Raw genomic sequence first — 14,891 nt, 5'->3', positions numbered from 1 at the left:
GAGGCACACCTCCATGCAGGAGAAGTCTCAGGTTGCAGGCGCGCAACCCATCAGGGGAGGGTATGTAAGCTGGCAGAGGGGTGGGGTCCCACTATTACTTCATGTGCTCTGCAGGGCACAGATCTGAGGGACAGCTGCCTAGTGGCTAGAAGCATCCAAGGTTTACTGGGTTATTTGAACATGTCTTTGTTGGCCCGTTCAATTTCATTGCTCAGCGTCACTTCACCCCAGTGTTCACCATATAAGGATGAGGTTTAATTAGTGATGCTCCTCCCCACTTTGTGTCACCTACCACTACCATTTGCCTCCTGCTTCCGCCCATCAAGATATTCAGGATGGAAAGCTCTGCTGTTTAGACATTAGTTACCAGTAGTGGCCAGTGGAGGTGCTGCTGCTGCTGCTGCTGCTCTCCTGGCTTCCAAACACAGCATGCTACTGGCCCACACTGTATGGGGAGGCATGGGCAGCTCTGAGCTGTGCCGTGTGGTGGAGCCAATTTGCCACTCTTGCCATCATGTCTGTGCAATGCCAAGCTCCCTGCACCTTTCCCATCTTCTCCCAGTAAGTCAGAATCGTGTTATCTATGGAAACTGGGAGAGCAGTGGCATCCCACCAACTGCTACCGCTAGCAATCAAGTCCAGAAAGGTAGATAGGTAAATAAGTAGATATCTTTCAGATCACCAAGTGCTAGGCTCTGGTTGATTGGGAGGCATCCATCAACTTCCCAGACTTATTACCTGCACAGACCTTTCATAGTCCCATTTAATATTCTATGTCTGTATCTATTTCAATTTATGTGCCACGAATGAGAACTTTCTTAAATAAATTAATATGCCAAATACATCAAAATATTTGGTGGCACTATATTCTCTTTTGAAATATTTCCTTTCTTCCATTGGGAAAAGCTGATGTTCAGAATCAACATATATATTCTATGCTAAATAAATGAAAACCATTTTATAGTGGAAATCTTTAAATTAGCTGTGGAGAAATGATTGAAATGCTTTGCTTATCAGCAGAACCAATCAGTTTTTTAGATAGCATCTTGGGCCAAAAGTTATGATGTTCATTGAACTCTCACTGAAACATAAACAGCATATATCAGTTTTCCAACATACCTTCTTATTCACCGTAGATAAGTCAATGAACCCAGTCATTTGCAAAAACACAGGTTAATTTAATTGTGAGAGAGCTCATTCCACATTTGGTTTAAGTTATGGCATTTGCATTGTCATCTATTGACCCAGACAATTTAAACAGGTAGTCTCCAAATTGTGAAGTGAAGTGATATGTATTTTTTTTTAAAGAAAAAGCATAATGCAGGCAAAATCATTTTTTTAAAAAAAATCATTGATGGCATCATTTTCTCCACTCAATTATGTTAATATTATAGCAACAATAGCAATACCTGTTCTTACCTTTTTATTAAATTAAGCAAAGATGTCCATTCAACCAGTGATTGCCATAGCCGCAGCCTTAGATTCAAACACAAATCAATCATTGTGCTCTGACCCTCCCTCCAGCTTGCTGCCTTTAGCAGCCTGCAACCTTTTTTCTCCAGGTTACATCACACCCAACTCTACACCAAACTCTGGCTTTAGTTCTTCTAACTATCTCAGAGCTGGAGGAGGGGTCTCACCCATTTTCAGTCTGGCCTTCCTTTGTTCTCGTAAAGGCCTATCTCCCAGGTGATCTCCTGAACACAGGAAGCTAAATCCAGGCATTAGGGGGTCTAGCATCCAGTTTAACTCCCCAAGCCTTCATTAAATTCTAACACCTGCTGGACCTAGGAATTTAGAGAAGTCTGGCACTCACCAAATCATGACAAAAAAGAGATTCTTTAGGGATGTGCTGATGTCTGTAAAATTTCGAGATTGTAATTTTTATGAATGCTCTCTTGCTTAGTGATATTGCAACCCAGCATGTGGGTTGTGGCAGCATGTACTGCCGTAGAGTCCTATTCCAGACCAGATTGCTTAGATTGCCATCAGAATATTACTATTGATGCTATTATTATTTTTTTAGTTATATCCACCTTTTTCCCTGGCAGAATATGACATCTGCTTGTAGGGGTTTCTCTGTATCAGAAATGATTGTGAGGAATGAGTCCAAGAAAGTGGCTTGCCAGAAACTACTTAGTAAGTCCCTTGCTGATATGAATCCAAGTTCCCTAGTATTAGAGAAAGAAATAAACTATATCCTCAAGTTCGAATAAACATGATGATCAATAAGATACAGGGATTTCAGTTCTTGTTATATTGCATTACTTTTGTGCCTGTGCAGACATCGCAAAGGACCTTGCGCTGTGGGAAGAAGGAAGACTATTGCGGATTACCAGTAGCCAACAAACTAATTTAGTTGCACTAGATCACCAAGGAAATTTTAAAGTTCCACCAAGCCAGGATTCAGGACCTCAAGTGCCAAGTCTGACTGGGAAAGATATTCAGCTCCAGCTTCAAAGAAACAAATCACCACCATTATCTAGCGACAATAGACTGCAGGTCTCAAGTGTCACAAACAGTAGGCCTCAGTCTCCCAGTACACAGACCAACAGGTCTTCTGTGCTCCCAGCTCCAGCAAACAGACCTGCAGCCCCAAATGCTTTGTTGCAAAAGCCTCTTTCCCCTAGCAACCAAGGAAACAAGGAGGGAGTTGTTAGTATGCAGAGAAGCCGGTCTTTAATATCAAAGAACCAACTTGGGAGGACCATCACTACTCCCTCAGGGCTCCTGGAAACAAGCGGAGACACTCTAGGAAACGTCACTCAAAGAAGCAGTTTGTCCGAAGTAAGTTCTATATTTGAAAGCAAAAATTGTCAGTAAATCAGAATCCTGTATATATCCAGGTAAGTCATACTCAGAGCTGACCTATTGAAATCAGTTGACTATTTGTATATTGCCCATATATTATCATATAATGTTTGAGACTAGATCCAACACCTACTTGTTCATAGTGGTGTTCAAAGTCTGTGTGTACACACACGTGCATAAGCGTGCATGTATTTATTTCTCTATCTCTTGCCAGAGGTTTATATTGGAGGAAGGCAATTTTTGCAGATTTCTTTCTTTAGCCCTCTTACTCCCTGAAAATCTGCTCCAGTGGGTTGGGGTATTTTTTTGAAGTAACTGTGGGAGGTGGCACTAGGAGCTGGGGTGTGTGTGGAAAGGGAAGATAGCAAAATCTGCTTCCATAGGCTTCAGGTTAGCCACTCTGAGAACAAGATGCTGAATTCAATGGACCACTGTCCTAGTTGAGCAGGCTCTTTTCATGTTATGACAAGAATTAATGGCAAATGTTGCATGTTCAGAGTGGTGTTAACACTCCTAAAATAAAAAGTTGAGATTTATATTTTATATTTGGAAAGCAAATTGCGAGGAGGATTCACATACCTCTTTTTTGCTCACAAGGAGAATTCCACAGAGAATTTTGTTTTGTGAGATCCAGCGTGTCTGTGGATCTCAGATACCATCTGTGTAGTAAGGAAACAAACCTGTCCCTTCCCATCCATTGTATGAGACTGGGATATTGCGCTATTGCACCAATAACCCACAAAAGATTGAATATGGCTGAGACACACTTTATTTAATTTATTCAGGTAGGTGTGAAGCTTCAGTAAAGGAGTTTTATCCTCAGCAGTCCATGAATCTGTCACAATTTGCTTAGTAATTCAATGTCAGATCCGTTGTTGTTTTTTAAATGGCCAAATTATTAAAATGTGCAGTGTTCAAAGAATGAATGCTAGAACATTTTCTGTCCCATTTCTAGTAAGTGATATTCTTTAAAGCTCTTCCTATCATTATGGGCGAGACCATGTTATAAGCAGGCATTTTTTTCTAAACAGGCAAAGAGCGATTTTTAAAGAATTTGGCAATGGTTAACATGTCATCTGTGAAGTTCTTTTTTGTAAAAAGTGCAAAATTTTAGTTTCGGAGTTCTGTCTGAAAGAATTATAAGTTGCTTGATGATCTTAGTTCTTGTACACATGGCTGCATTTCTGTTGGCAGGGAATATGCTGTAGCAAATGTGCAGGTGTGTTGTATTACCAGCTCATTTCAAAATCAAACCAAGCAATGTAACGTAGATAAATGTTTTTATTATTGCTACAGAATGAATAAATCAAGTTTTTAAATCCTTTCCTACATGCACTTATATGCACATTTAGTCTTTTAGATCTCCAGACCTTTCTACAAGTGGAGTCCCAATTGAGACAAATAGGTTTGAGGATCAGATTCTCAGTGTTTCCCTCAGCCTTTTATGAAGTGTGACAACTGAATGCTGAATCTCTTTGGGACAGTATTTCTTGGAGTCTGCAATAGCTCTTATCTTGATGTTTGGGAGGGACAGGGAGACTGTCAGACTGTATGGCCCTTCCCAACAACATGCTTTATAAACAGCTTTTCTACAGTGGGTTAAAGGTAAAGGGACCCCTGACCATTAGGTCGAGTTGTGGCTGACTCTGGGGTTGCGGCGCTCATCTCGCTTTATTGGCCGAGGGAGCCAGCGTACAGCTTCCGGGTCATGTGGCCAGAATGACTAAGCCGCTTCTGGCGAACCAGAGCAGCGCATGGAAACACCGTTTACCTCCCTGCCGGAGCGGTACCTATTTATCAACTTGCACTTTGACGTGCTTTCGAACTGCTAGGTTGGCAGGAGCTGGGACCGAGCAATGGGAGCTCACCCTGTCACGGGGATTCGAACTGCCGACCTTCCGATCGGCAAGTCCTAGGCTCTGGTTTAACCCACAGTGCCACCCGCGTCAGTGGGTTATGTCTTAATTAAATAAGTTCAACTTAGTTCCCATTGAAGTCTTTGGAACCCAACTTACGTCATGACTAATAGATCCCATTCATCTCAATGGGAAACAACTTGAACTGCAGTGGGAAACAACTTTAAAACATTCCAGTGACCTTATTTGCCTAGTGTAGGTTGGTTGCAAGTTACCTCAAGACTTGGCCCATTTTTTTTTTGCATAGTTTGGTGCCGCATAGTTGCTTTTTATTTCAAAAATAGCCAACTTTGGGAGGTACAGGATGTATCAAGACTGTGGCATGGGGAACAGAGGCTTCCTTTGCAGAACTGATTGGAATTAGTCTTCCATCACATGTCTGCTATTATTGGTACCTGCTAGCAGGGATACAGTGGGGTTGATTTAAGTCAGGACAGTGGTGAGGGTAGGGGCTAATGCCCTCCTCTTCTATGCCACACAGCCCCGATCTGGTTCAGGACTTCCTGTGCTGGTTATTTGTGCAAGAAAAAGTAAATGCACAACTACAAAAGAAACTGCTGTGTGACAAATGTCATGTGGAGCTGGGCCCTTTGCCTTTTCAAATGCAGATCACACTGACCCTCGGTCTTGTGGCTTCTCCAAAGAAGAACCTTGTGAGTCTCAAAACATCACTACCTTTTTTATTGACCAAAGATTTATTCAGCACAATAAACTTTCTTAGGTACTGGGTTTCACTTGTTGGCTAATTCCCAGCACAGCAACAGCAGCCCAAACAACATTCTTCCAAACAAAAGTGTCCAGGAAGCCATCCTCCTATGAATCCTGTGTTAAAATCACATCAATGCTTCTCTGTGTGAAATCATGTCCTCCCTGATCTGCAAGCAATTTAGAAAACGGGGGGTTATTTTGCTGCAAGAAGTCTGGATTTTATTACAGCTTACATCTGTTCATTGTATATCAAGATTCATTTATTTGCTACTTTTCTACACAGAGACAATCCTTCTATGTGTCAGTTTTGCTAGAATTGTCACACGATTAAAGAAATCATAGATTAATCAACTGAGTTTGGGATTGGTTAAATTTGCATGTGCATAAAATCATCGGTTTCTGGCTGACTTCAATAGAGCCTCTTCCCAAGACAATCCACAGAACTGCAACTTTCTAGCTTCCTTGGAAGAAGTGGTATGATGTCTAGGCCTTGGTTTGGGGACTGAAGCCATCAGCTTTTTTTCTTGTGAAGTTGACTCTTCCAAGGAGCCTAGAACCCACACTCAGCTCTGAGTCTCTATTCTAGCACATAACTCCTGGGATTGACAAGTACAACACAGAAAGGGCAGAAAGAGTCCCCTTCCAAACTGATACCCAATTAATCAGGGGGACGTTTTGAATTTTCTTGAAGGTCTTTAATCTTTTTATCTGTTTGGGTATAATTGAAAAAAAAAAACATTGCAGCCCTAATTCTTATACCTGTTCCATCCGTTATTTTTTTTACAGGATGAATTCTTACAACTTCAACTTGCCCACCAGCCTTGGATTTTACCAAGTGATAATGAAAGCGAAGGAGTGGAAGCAGATCTAGATAAACGTAAGAGGTTGCTCCTTGTTTGATATAAATTGTTGGCAGCTTGGAGGAGTCACCATATTTTCACAAAATATGTGCTCTGCAAATTACTTTTTATTTCTGACAGGTTTAGTTTTTATTTGCCTACAGGAGTGAAGAACAGTGGATTTTATTGATGGGAGCGCAGCTATGTTACTGTAGGGCTGAAAGTTCATGTAGGTTATCCTCCCTGCTTACCATACCACAAACCTTAACATGTTAAGTCATCTCTTATCAGTATGTGCTACATGCAGAGACCAAGGATAAAAAAGTTGTGCCAAGCCAAATCTCTGTCGAATGAGTGTTGTAACACAGCCAGATACTAAGCATCCTGGAGTGCTGTCCTAAAAAAGGGGAGGGGAAGACTATAGTCCCAGCTTTAAAAACTTTGCTTGCTTGAATAATTCTTGTTGTGCCATAAACATATTTCACAGCCCCAGCTCAAGGGTGTGAGATAGACATCTTACTGGGTTAAGGAGCCTAAATAATGGACGTTAAGACAAGTAGTGTCTGCTAGTTTCCCTCCATGTGCTGAGGCTACAACAAATTATATATGGTGGCAAGTAAACATAAATAATCTTGCTGGAAATGTGAATTGCTCTGTTGCTTTTTTAAAAAATCACAGTAATTTGTAATCTGCCAGGGTGAAAATGTGTGTCATTTCCTAAACTATTTGAGATTTTATGGCTACACTGTAGCAGGCTGTTTAACCAGGTGCTTGTGAGTAGCACCTTGTGAGTAGAACTAAAACCATTTAAACAAGACATATTGAAGTAAGAAAAATCAGACTTGTGGAGAAATTGAGAGGGAAGAAAACCATTGAGCTGTTACTTGTTTACATCAATATGACAACCACAATATATATTTTTTTAACGTAACTTGTAAATTTAGAACATCAAGCTCTAAATAATATTTATCTTATTTCTGGTGGTGAGTTATTTTGCCCTTCATGTACACGTTGCCCAAGAGGCCAGGTCAGACCCAAAATCTGATGCTCACAAAGTGCTAATAGAGACAATAATAAGGCAACAAATTAATAAGGCAACAAAGACAAATAGAGACAATAATAAGGCAACAAATTAATTTGGGCTTTTGAGAGAACTAGCATTCATGTTACTAATGCAACTACCAACACCATGTTACTAAATTAGTTCAGTCCGCTGAATTGTAATTTAAAAACCTGCTTTTTGCTTTCATGAGTAAAAACTGTTTACTTTAGCTTAAACCTGTAACATGCAAGGCGGAGAGGGGTCAAAACTCTGTAATTAAAATAATGGCTACCTTCTTGCAGATATTCTAAGGGCGCAACAGACCAGTATCTTGATTTAAACCCATATATCAACTTTCATAGTTACCTATCTTTCGCTACATGAAGTAGGTTGTTCTTTGTACTATTTTAACCATTGGAGGAGAACAAAAATGTTTGATCTAAGCAATATTGTACTGTATGTGACATCTGAGACTGGTAAATTGGTTAAAGGAATAAGTCTTTAAAAAATAATTATCTGGGGTAATGGCAACCATCTGGTTTTGGAATGTAGTTGCTGTAGCCAATCTCACAAGCGAAGGGCAACTCCTGGAAAATGCAGGCTGCCAACAGGCTGCCAACACCCAGGTGTTGAAATGTCTGTAAAGCAGAGAGCCAGTAAAAGGCCTGGCATCGTTTACAGTGCCAATTCCCAGCGTGCAGTGCAGGTAAAAGGCCCAACCATGTAAAGACCAGCCTAATTTAATTTGGGTGTGTGTGAGGAAAGTTAATGCATTAGAAATCTTCATGGACACACTGTGCTTGATTTAGTGCCAAGAGGAATGAAACTTCATAATTTATGACTATGAGCAAAAGAGCTGTAGAATTAATCTTCACAACAACAACAGGTGTCCTTTGACGCAGCTTTTAATAAATTACATGCAGCTAATATTTACTACATTCTTCAACTTCTTCAAGATAATAACTGCCCAGGTGTAAAGCTAATTTTGGACAGTGAAAGAAAATTACACCAGCTGCACAGGTATTTGGAAAGAGAGTATCACAGTAGTCTAATGCTTTTTATAGATAGTTTTTAATCATCTGACCAGCTGAGATGAAAGAACTTCATTTATCACAACATTATTTAATGAGCACTGTACTGGGAAATTTACTGAGTGCAATCTGATGCATATCTCGTTAGAAGTATACCCCATTGAGTTTGATGGAACTTACAACAAAAAAGAGGTGCTGGTACTGTGTATCCTTGAGTACCCCCCTCAAAAAAAAGCACTGCTCCCAGGTCAGTGTGTATGGTCCAATGATAGGAAGCTTTGAATGGAACAAGTGGAACTGAAAATCCTACTTTTTTACCAGTTCAAATAATTAAATAGCAGTTTTGTTCAGTGTTTCACAGAGAAGTCTAAAACACCATCTGCATCATTGAGAAAACAAAATAGAAAGGTTTATCAAATGAGGCTGATATGTAAACCAGAAAGCTTTTGCTCAAAAGAATTCGGAGTTTTCAGATTCAGATTCATTTATTTGTTATGATTAGCAGTGGTGTATTTTTTGCATACCTAATTCTGGGATTCCTGCCAGAATGAGGACCACAGATCATATAGCATGAACCAGGCTGGCAAAACCTGAATTTCAAAATTTTATTTTTATTTTAGTATGAAATTCAGGGCTGTAGACCCTTTTGTGAACTACAAATTTAAGTCAGGAAATTTAAGTTAAACTGAATTAGTGTGGATATACCAAATTTAGGGTTGGGGTTTTTTTTACTCTATTCATTGAGAACACCATCTCTTGTTCTTGTAAGTAGACAGATACATATGGACTTCAGGTGTGTTTTGATTAAGGACCTTTGTGCATATTGAGATGTGGGTTGGCCCATTGGAATGGGCATGTGATAAAATGATGAATAGCTACACTACATCTCCACCTGAAAAACTGACCTCTTCTCATTTCTGACACGTGCACACAAATGTCCCTTGATTCAACTCATTAAGGGCCAATGGCTGACCTACTCATTTTGAAGCCATCAGAGTATTGTTTCGCCACAAACTTATTGCAGTGAAAACAAGAACATGAATCTTGGCATATACAAAGTATCATGTTAATTGGTCCTTAAGATTTTAATGCTTGAAATACAGCCATAAACCGCAAATTGTTTCCATCATGTAATTGTCATGATTTGTTGTGATAAACTTTTTTGCGTTACTTATGAAAACAAGTGAGGTGGAATTAGAGATGCCTTAAATACTCTGCAATTGCTGTTGCTTCTTTGGTGTCATTCCCTTCGTCCTGCTTCCTCCTTCCTGCGTTTGTCAATTGGCTGATAGTACACAATGAGGGAAAATATTTGAATGAGATTGCATAGCAATGCGACATAACAAATCAGATTGCCTATGCAGTTTTATCATTGAGGGAAGAGTGGAAGACAAAGTAAATAAATAGACATTGTTGCAAAAGTTCACAAAATTGCCTAAAAAGTATTCTGAATTGCAATTATTTTATTTGTATTTATTTGGAGAGGGAGTGGAATTGTAAGTTTTAGCTCCGCTGTGAAATAAATGGCATTTGTGAAAGGGAGAAATCACAGCTGCAGACTTTTCAAGTACAGGGTGGTTTTCTTAGCAGGACTGTACAAACTGTCAGCATAACCTGAACATAGAAGTTGTTAAAGGTATGTTTTCAGGTTTGGGGCCATTTAACATTGGTATTGTAACTGCCAAGCTCTCCAAATAAGCAGTGTAATCATTCAGTTTTGGTAACCTATGCAATAAAAAGTTAGGTGATAAGTGCTTTTCCATTTAAACAAATATAGCTAAAAGCAAATTTACTGAACTATTTTATCTAAATGTGCAGTGAAATTGTGAATGCAAACAAGACTTTCCATTTTAGAACTATGATAGAGGGATTCCTAATTTATCCTGATTCCAACACTGAATATCCTTCATAGGAAATGCCAAGATAAACCATACTGGATATAAATGTTTAACTTGTCATTTAGACTTAAAAGGACTCTCTTACATTCAAATAAACATTCACAATGGTATTCCGAGCATTCAGGAGAGATTACACTTTCCTGTATACTGTGAAATTTTAAATCATTTGTGAACCTCATTTATAAACTTAGCAGAAAAGGAATATGCAGAGATAAGTCTAAAACATAGTAATTATTGCATCACTCATTTTTGAAGTCTTAGTCTTAATAAAAGTGATTGTGTCAAAAATATAAAGCCAAACAAGTTGCCAATTTTCAGTAAACCTGCACTGTTCATACGTTCTTTTAAAATTGTTTTGTTAACTTTGGCACTGAAATAGCATGGCAGTCAACAAGTGAAAATTGAACGACAAATCATGCCCATCTTCCTTCTATCCATCATTGGGTTTGTAGTCACTCTTTACATAACATACTAAAACCACCCTCACTGGTGGGTTCTGGGGGAGGGGGGGAAAGGGGGGAATAATGAAGATGATTTGTTTTGATAATTTGTAATGTTGAAATTGTTAATAATTTTTTTTATAAAAAAACCCACCCTCACTGGTAAATATGCCGACTCAGCCTTCGAGCCCAGGTTGGAAAACATCTTGCCCTCTTCTCCCAGATCTTTGGCTAATTAAACAAACTATGGCCTGTTTGGGACGCGGGTGGCACTGTGGGTTACACCACAGAGCCTAGGGCTTCGCGATCAGAAAGTTGGCGATTCGAATCCCCACAACAGGGTGAGCTCCCATTGTTCGGTCCCTGCTCCTGCCAACCTCGCAGTGCGAAAGCACGTCAAAGTGCAAGTAGATAAATAGGTACTGCTCCAGCGGGAAGGTATTTCCGTGCGCTGCTCTGGTTTGTCAGAAGCGGCTTAGTCATGCTGGCCACATGACCCGGAAGCTGTACGCCGGCTCCCTTGGCCAGTAAAGCGAGATGAGCGCCGCAACCCCAGAGTCGTCCACGACTGGACCTAATGGTTAGGGGTCCCTTTACCTTTACCTTTTATGGCCTGTTTAAGTGTGTGAGAGAAGAGTTACTGTTTTTGTATTGTATTTGTTTTTATATTGTAAACTGCCCTATGATCCTCAGATGAAGGTGCAGTACAGTGGTCCCTCTGGTTACGTACTTAATTCATTCTGGAGGTCCATTCTTAACCTGAAACTGTTCTTAACCTGAGGTACCACTTTAGCTAATGGGGCCTCCTGCTGCCGCCGCACCGCCGGCCTGCAATTTCTGTTCTCATCCTGAAGCAAAGTTCTTAACCTGAGGTACTATTTCTGGATTAGTGGAGTCTGTAACCTGAAGCATCTGTAACCCAAGGTACCACTGTATAGAAATAATAATAATAATAATAATAATAATAATAATAATAATAATAATAATAATAATAATAATAATGGGCTCCAACTCCCATCATCGTCATGACTGGCTGTGCTGGCTAGGGCTGAAGGGAGTTGAAATCCATCATCATCTGAAGAGCCACAATTTCCCTATTCCTGTTCTAATCCTTAAAACATAAACTTCTGCTTACTTTAGATTTACACAACCACAAGGATTGCTTGTTCCTGCCACATGCAAATTTGACCTGACTTCCATACTGTCTAGGTTCCGGCCATGAAGATCCTTCCTTTATCATGAGACTTATTGATCAGGGTTGGAACATCTTCCTGTGCAATACATTTCTTAAAGTGGCAATAATCCCTTATCACTGTGTGTAACTTCATTTAAGCTACATTTATGTATTTCATGTTCTCACTACTCATTACCAGTAAGAATACCCTTACAAAAGATGCTCACACTAATTTTCGCATGTTTCTTTTCAAGTATGTTGTTTCTAACTATTCTTTCTTTTATTGTTTTCCAGGTTTGTGAACAAAATCGGTGGAAGTAATAAAGAATGGTTTCTCATAATTATATAACCTGCAAGTAAAAAGTTCTTTTCACTGATTGTGTATAATAAAAGCTTATTTTTATAAATTCAACAGAACGTAAGTGGAATTATTTTAATGTGTGTATGCTAAAATGCACTAACCTCACATCTATCTTATTGTACAATGGCCTTAGGTAAAGATGGTTAACAGTCACTTTTTAATACATAGTCCATAATATAATGTATTTTATTTATACCCCTCTTAATTTGATATATAAAACTTTGCCTGATGAAAAGAAAGTTTTCCTTAAAAGATTTTATGCATATAACTTGACTAAGGTTTTCTACTCCTTATATTTTTCTAAACTTTCCTCATTTTTAAATCAACAAACTTTTAAAGTATTTAGCCACATCTGCCGATATGTATATATAACATTCAAATGTCACGGATGGTTGGCTTTTCACTCATAACCACGGTAGAAATTTGCTGAGACAATAGAAAGGAATGAATGGGGTGTGGGGCACGTGCGTGTTTTTTTACATGTGTTTGTGTGCATGTGTACTCACACAAGCCTAACTATTAAGAATCAGCAGTTTCACATTGCTTTTACTGAGTTCTAATTAAATCTTTTACAAAATAAAGAGACTACTAAGTGAAATAATGTGGAATGCAGCATGCACAAATGAAATATACCAGTTTATTAAATGATATTCTTTACTCATATCCTAAATGGCTTAAGCATTTGACTATATGTGTTTATGTGTGAAACAAGTTGACTATTCTGGATCTGGGTATGACATTTCTGCAAAGATTTCAAATGAAAGAGCTGTCAGAATGACTGCATTTGGTGCATTAATTTAAGCTATTTATTCTGTTAAGCATGGGTTTGGTTTAGTGCCTTCTGTTTCTCAGCCATAACCACATAATAAAGTTGCCTGCTGTTACAATAGATATACATTGTCATATTATTGAAGAAATAAAATGAAATTCCTATCACAAATATACTGAGAATATGAGCTTTTTGTTTCATTTCTGTTTTCATTCTGAGAGCTAGTAATCATGGAGAGAGCATTCAAATAAAACATATTTATTTTATCTAGATTCCAAGGTGGTTTACAACAGCATAAATTAGGGGTAGCCAACATGGTGCCCCCCCCCCAGATGTCATTGGACTACAACTCCCATGATTCCTGGTTGTTGGTCATGCCAGCTGAGGCTTATGCGAATTGTAACCCACAACATCTGATGGCACATTAACTACCCCCTGGCCTAGGACAAGCAAACAATGCAACATAATGCAACCAAGATACATTGATAGCAGGCAACTAAATTTAAAATGCCTGAGTGAATTAAAAAACGATGTTGAGGATGAAAAAAGTATAGCAATATGGGCACTGGGTGAGTTTCCTTGGGGCTAGCATTGTATAATGGGCTTTATGGCTTTTAAAAAAATACAATAGTGTATATTGGTGGAGACAGTAATGCCTTGCCAGGTCATTAAGATGCTTCCTGCTGCACTCTTGACCTTTCCACATTTTTACTGATGCCAATGGATGTACCGTATTGGCCCAAATATAAGCCTCAATTTTTCCAAATTTTGACTGTGAAAAGTTAAAGTATGGCTTATATTCACGACCTTACGGCTCACTTCCCTCCCAGGAAGCAGCCCCGGAGCGCGGGGCAACGGCGCACCGCCTGCCCACAGCTCCCAAGCCTCCCCTGAGCTGCCTAAGGAAGTGGGAAAGATGGGAGGCCGTCGGCAAAGCGGTGTAGCTCCCCTCCTCCCAGGACACAGCCCGGGTATTCTCTTCCCCTCCCCCCCCCCCACTTTTAAAGGTGTGTCTTATTTGTGGGTGAAGCTTATATTCAGGCCAATACGGTATGTTAAGGAGGATAAAATTTCAACATTACTGTTAGGCAAGAGATGCAGTGGTATCAGTTTTTATCCTTGGTATTAATGGATTGCAAGGTGGGTTGTTTTGTTATTGTTACAGTTTATTTCCTGCCCTTCACCCTAAGGTCCAAAGGTGGGTAATGTGAACAAGCGCAGTATCAACCAGTCTTTCTGGTTGATCTACTGAAACAGCCAACCTTGCCTTCATTTAGTGACTCCCTGATTCTTCAGTCTGTGACAGACATGCAAACCCTCCTTCTGGTAAAAATAGAAACAGTTTTCTGAATTGTGGATTTCTGCTTTCAGAGCAGTGGAATCGCATGTTGTTAAAACCCAAAAACCTCAAAAGGTTGAAAACAATACATCCTCTGTGCTGTTCATTCACATCTCCTTATGATCTTTCTTACAGCTTTTCCACTGAGAGCTGGATCCCTGTCTCATAGTATGTAATGCTTCTTTCAAGGACAGCTTGAATTTGGCCACCTTTCTATTTGCTTGTTTGTTTTTGATTCTCAGGTAGATGGATTTCTGCAACCACAGGGGCTAGAAACACGAAAACAATGATCCTAAGAGGAGGTCAAAGACTACACAAAATACTTCTGAAACCACATGCGGCCTCTATGTCACTCAGCCTTACCCTTAAGGAAAAGGAAGACATTGTGTATGTCAAGTCACCCTTGCAGGTTATAATGGAAAAGGATGTCATTCCTAATCACCCTGAATGACAGCAGGTGATAATTTCCTCTAGTTTCTAGGATGCTTGTTTTAAAATGTGTACCTATCACATATTAGAAGGAATGACGGATAAGGTAAATGTCTTATCATGCCTCTTCCCTT

General features: G+C 39.5%; 1 protein-coding gene across 3 annotated transcripts in view; it reads left to right on the top strand.

The window, feature by feature from the left end:
- Window positions 1-13,160, top strand: part of LOC309348687 (uncharacterized protein C8orf34 homolog) — an 82,617-nt gene extending 69,457 nt beyond the window's left edge. For 2 of the 3 annotated variants that reach the window (XM_081874322.1, XM_081874324.1), the window contains exons 12-14: window positions 2,285-2,787; window positions 6,222-6,312; window positions 8,126-10,729. In XM_081874322.1, coding sequence (XP_081730448.1) covers window positions 2,285-2,787; window positions 6,222-6,312; window positions 8,126-8,157 — 626 coding nt within the window. In that variant the 3' untranslated portion in view covers window positions 8,158-10,729. Of the gene's footprint in view, window positions 1-2,284; window positions 2,788-6,221; window positions 6,313-8,125; window positions 10,730-12,153 lie in introns of those variants that run through there. The other variant, XM_081874323.1, reaches the window with a different exon arrangement.
- The last annotated feature ends 1,731 nt before the right edge of the window (window positions 13,161-14,891 follow it).

This window comes from Podarcis erhardii, assembly GCF_964252035.2.
Source record: "Podarcis erhardii genome assembly, chromosome: 8".
In the NCBI taxonomy this organism is placed as follows: Eukaryota; Metazoa; Chordata; class Lepidosauria; order Squamata; family Lacertidae; genus Podarcis; species Podarcis erhardii.
This window is presented reverse-complemented; position numbering and strand designations above follow the sequence as displayed.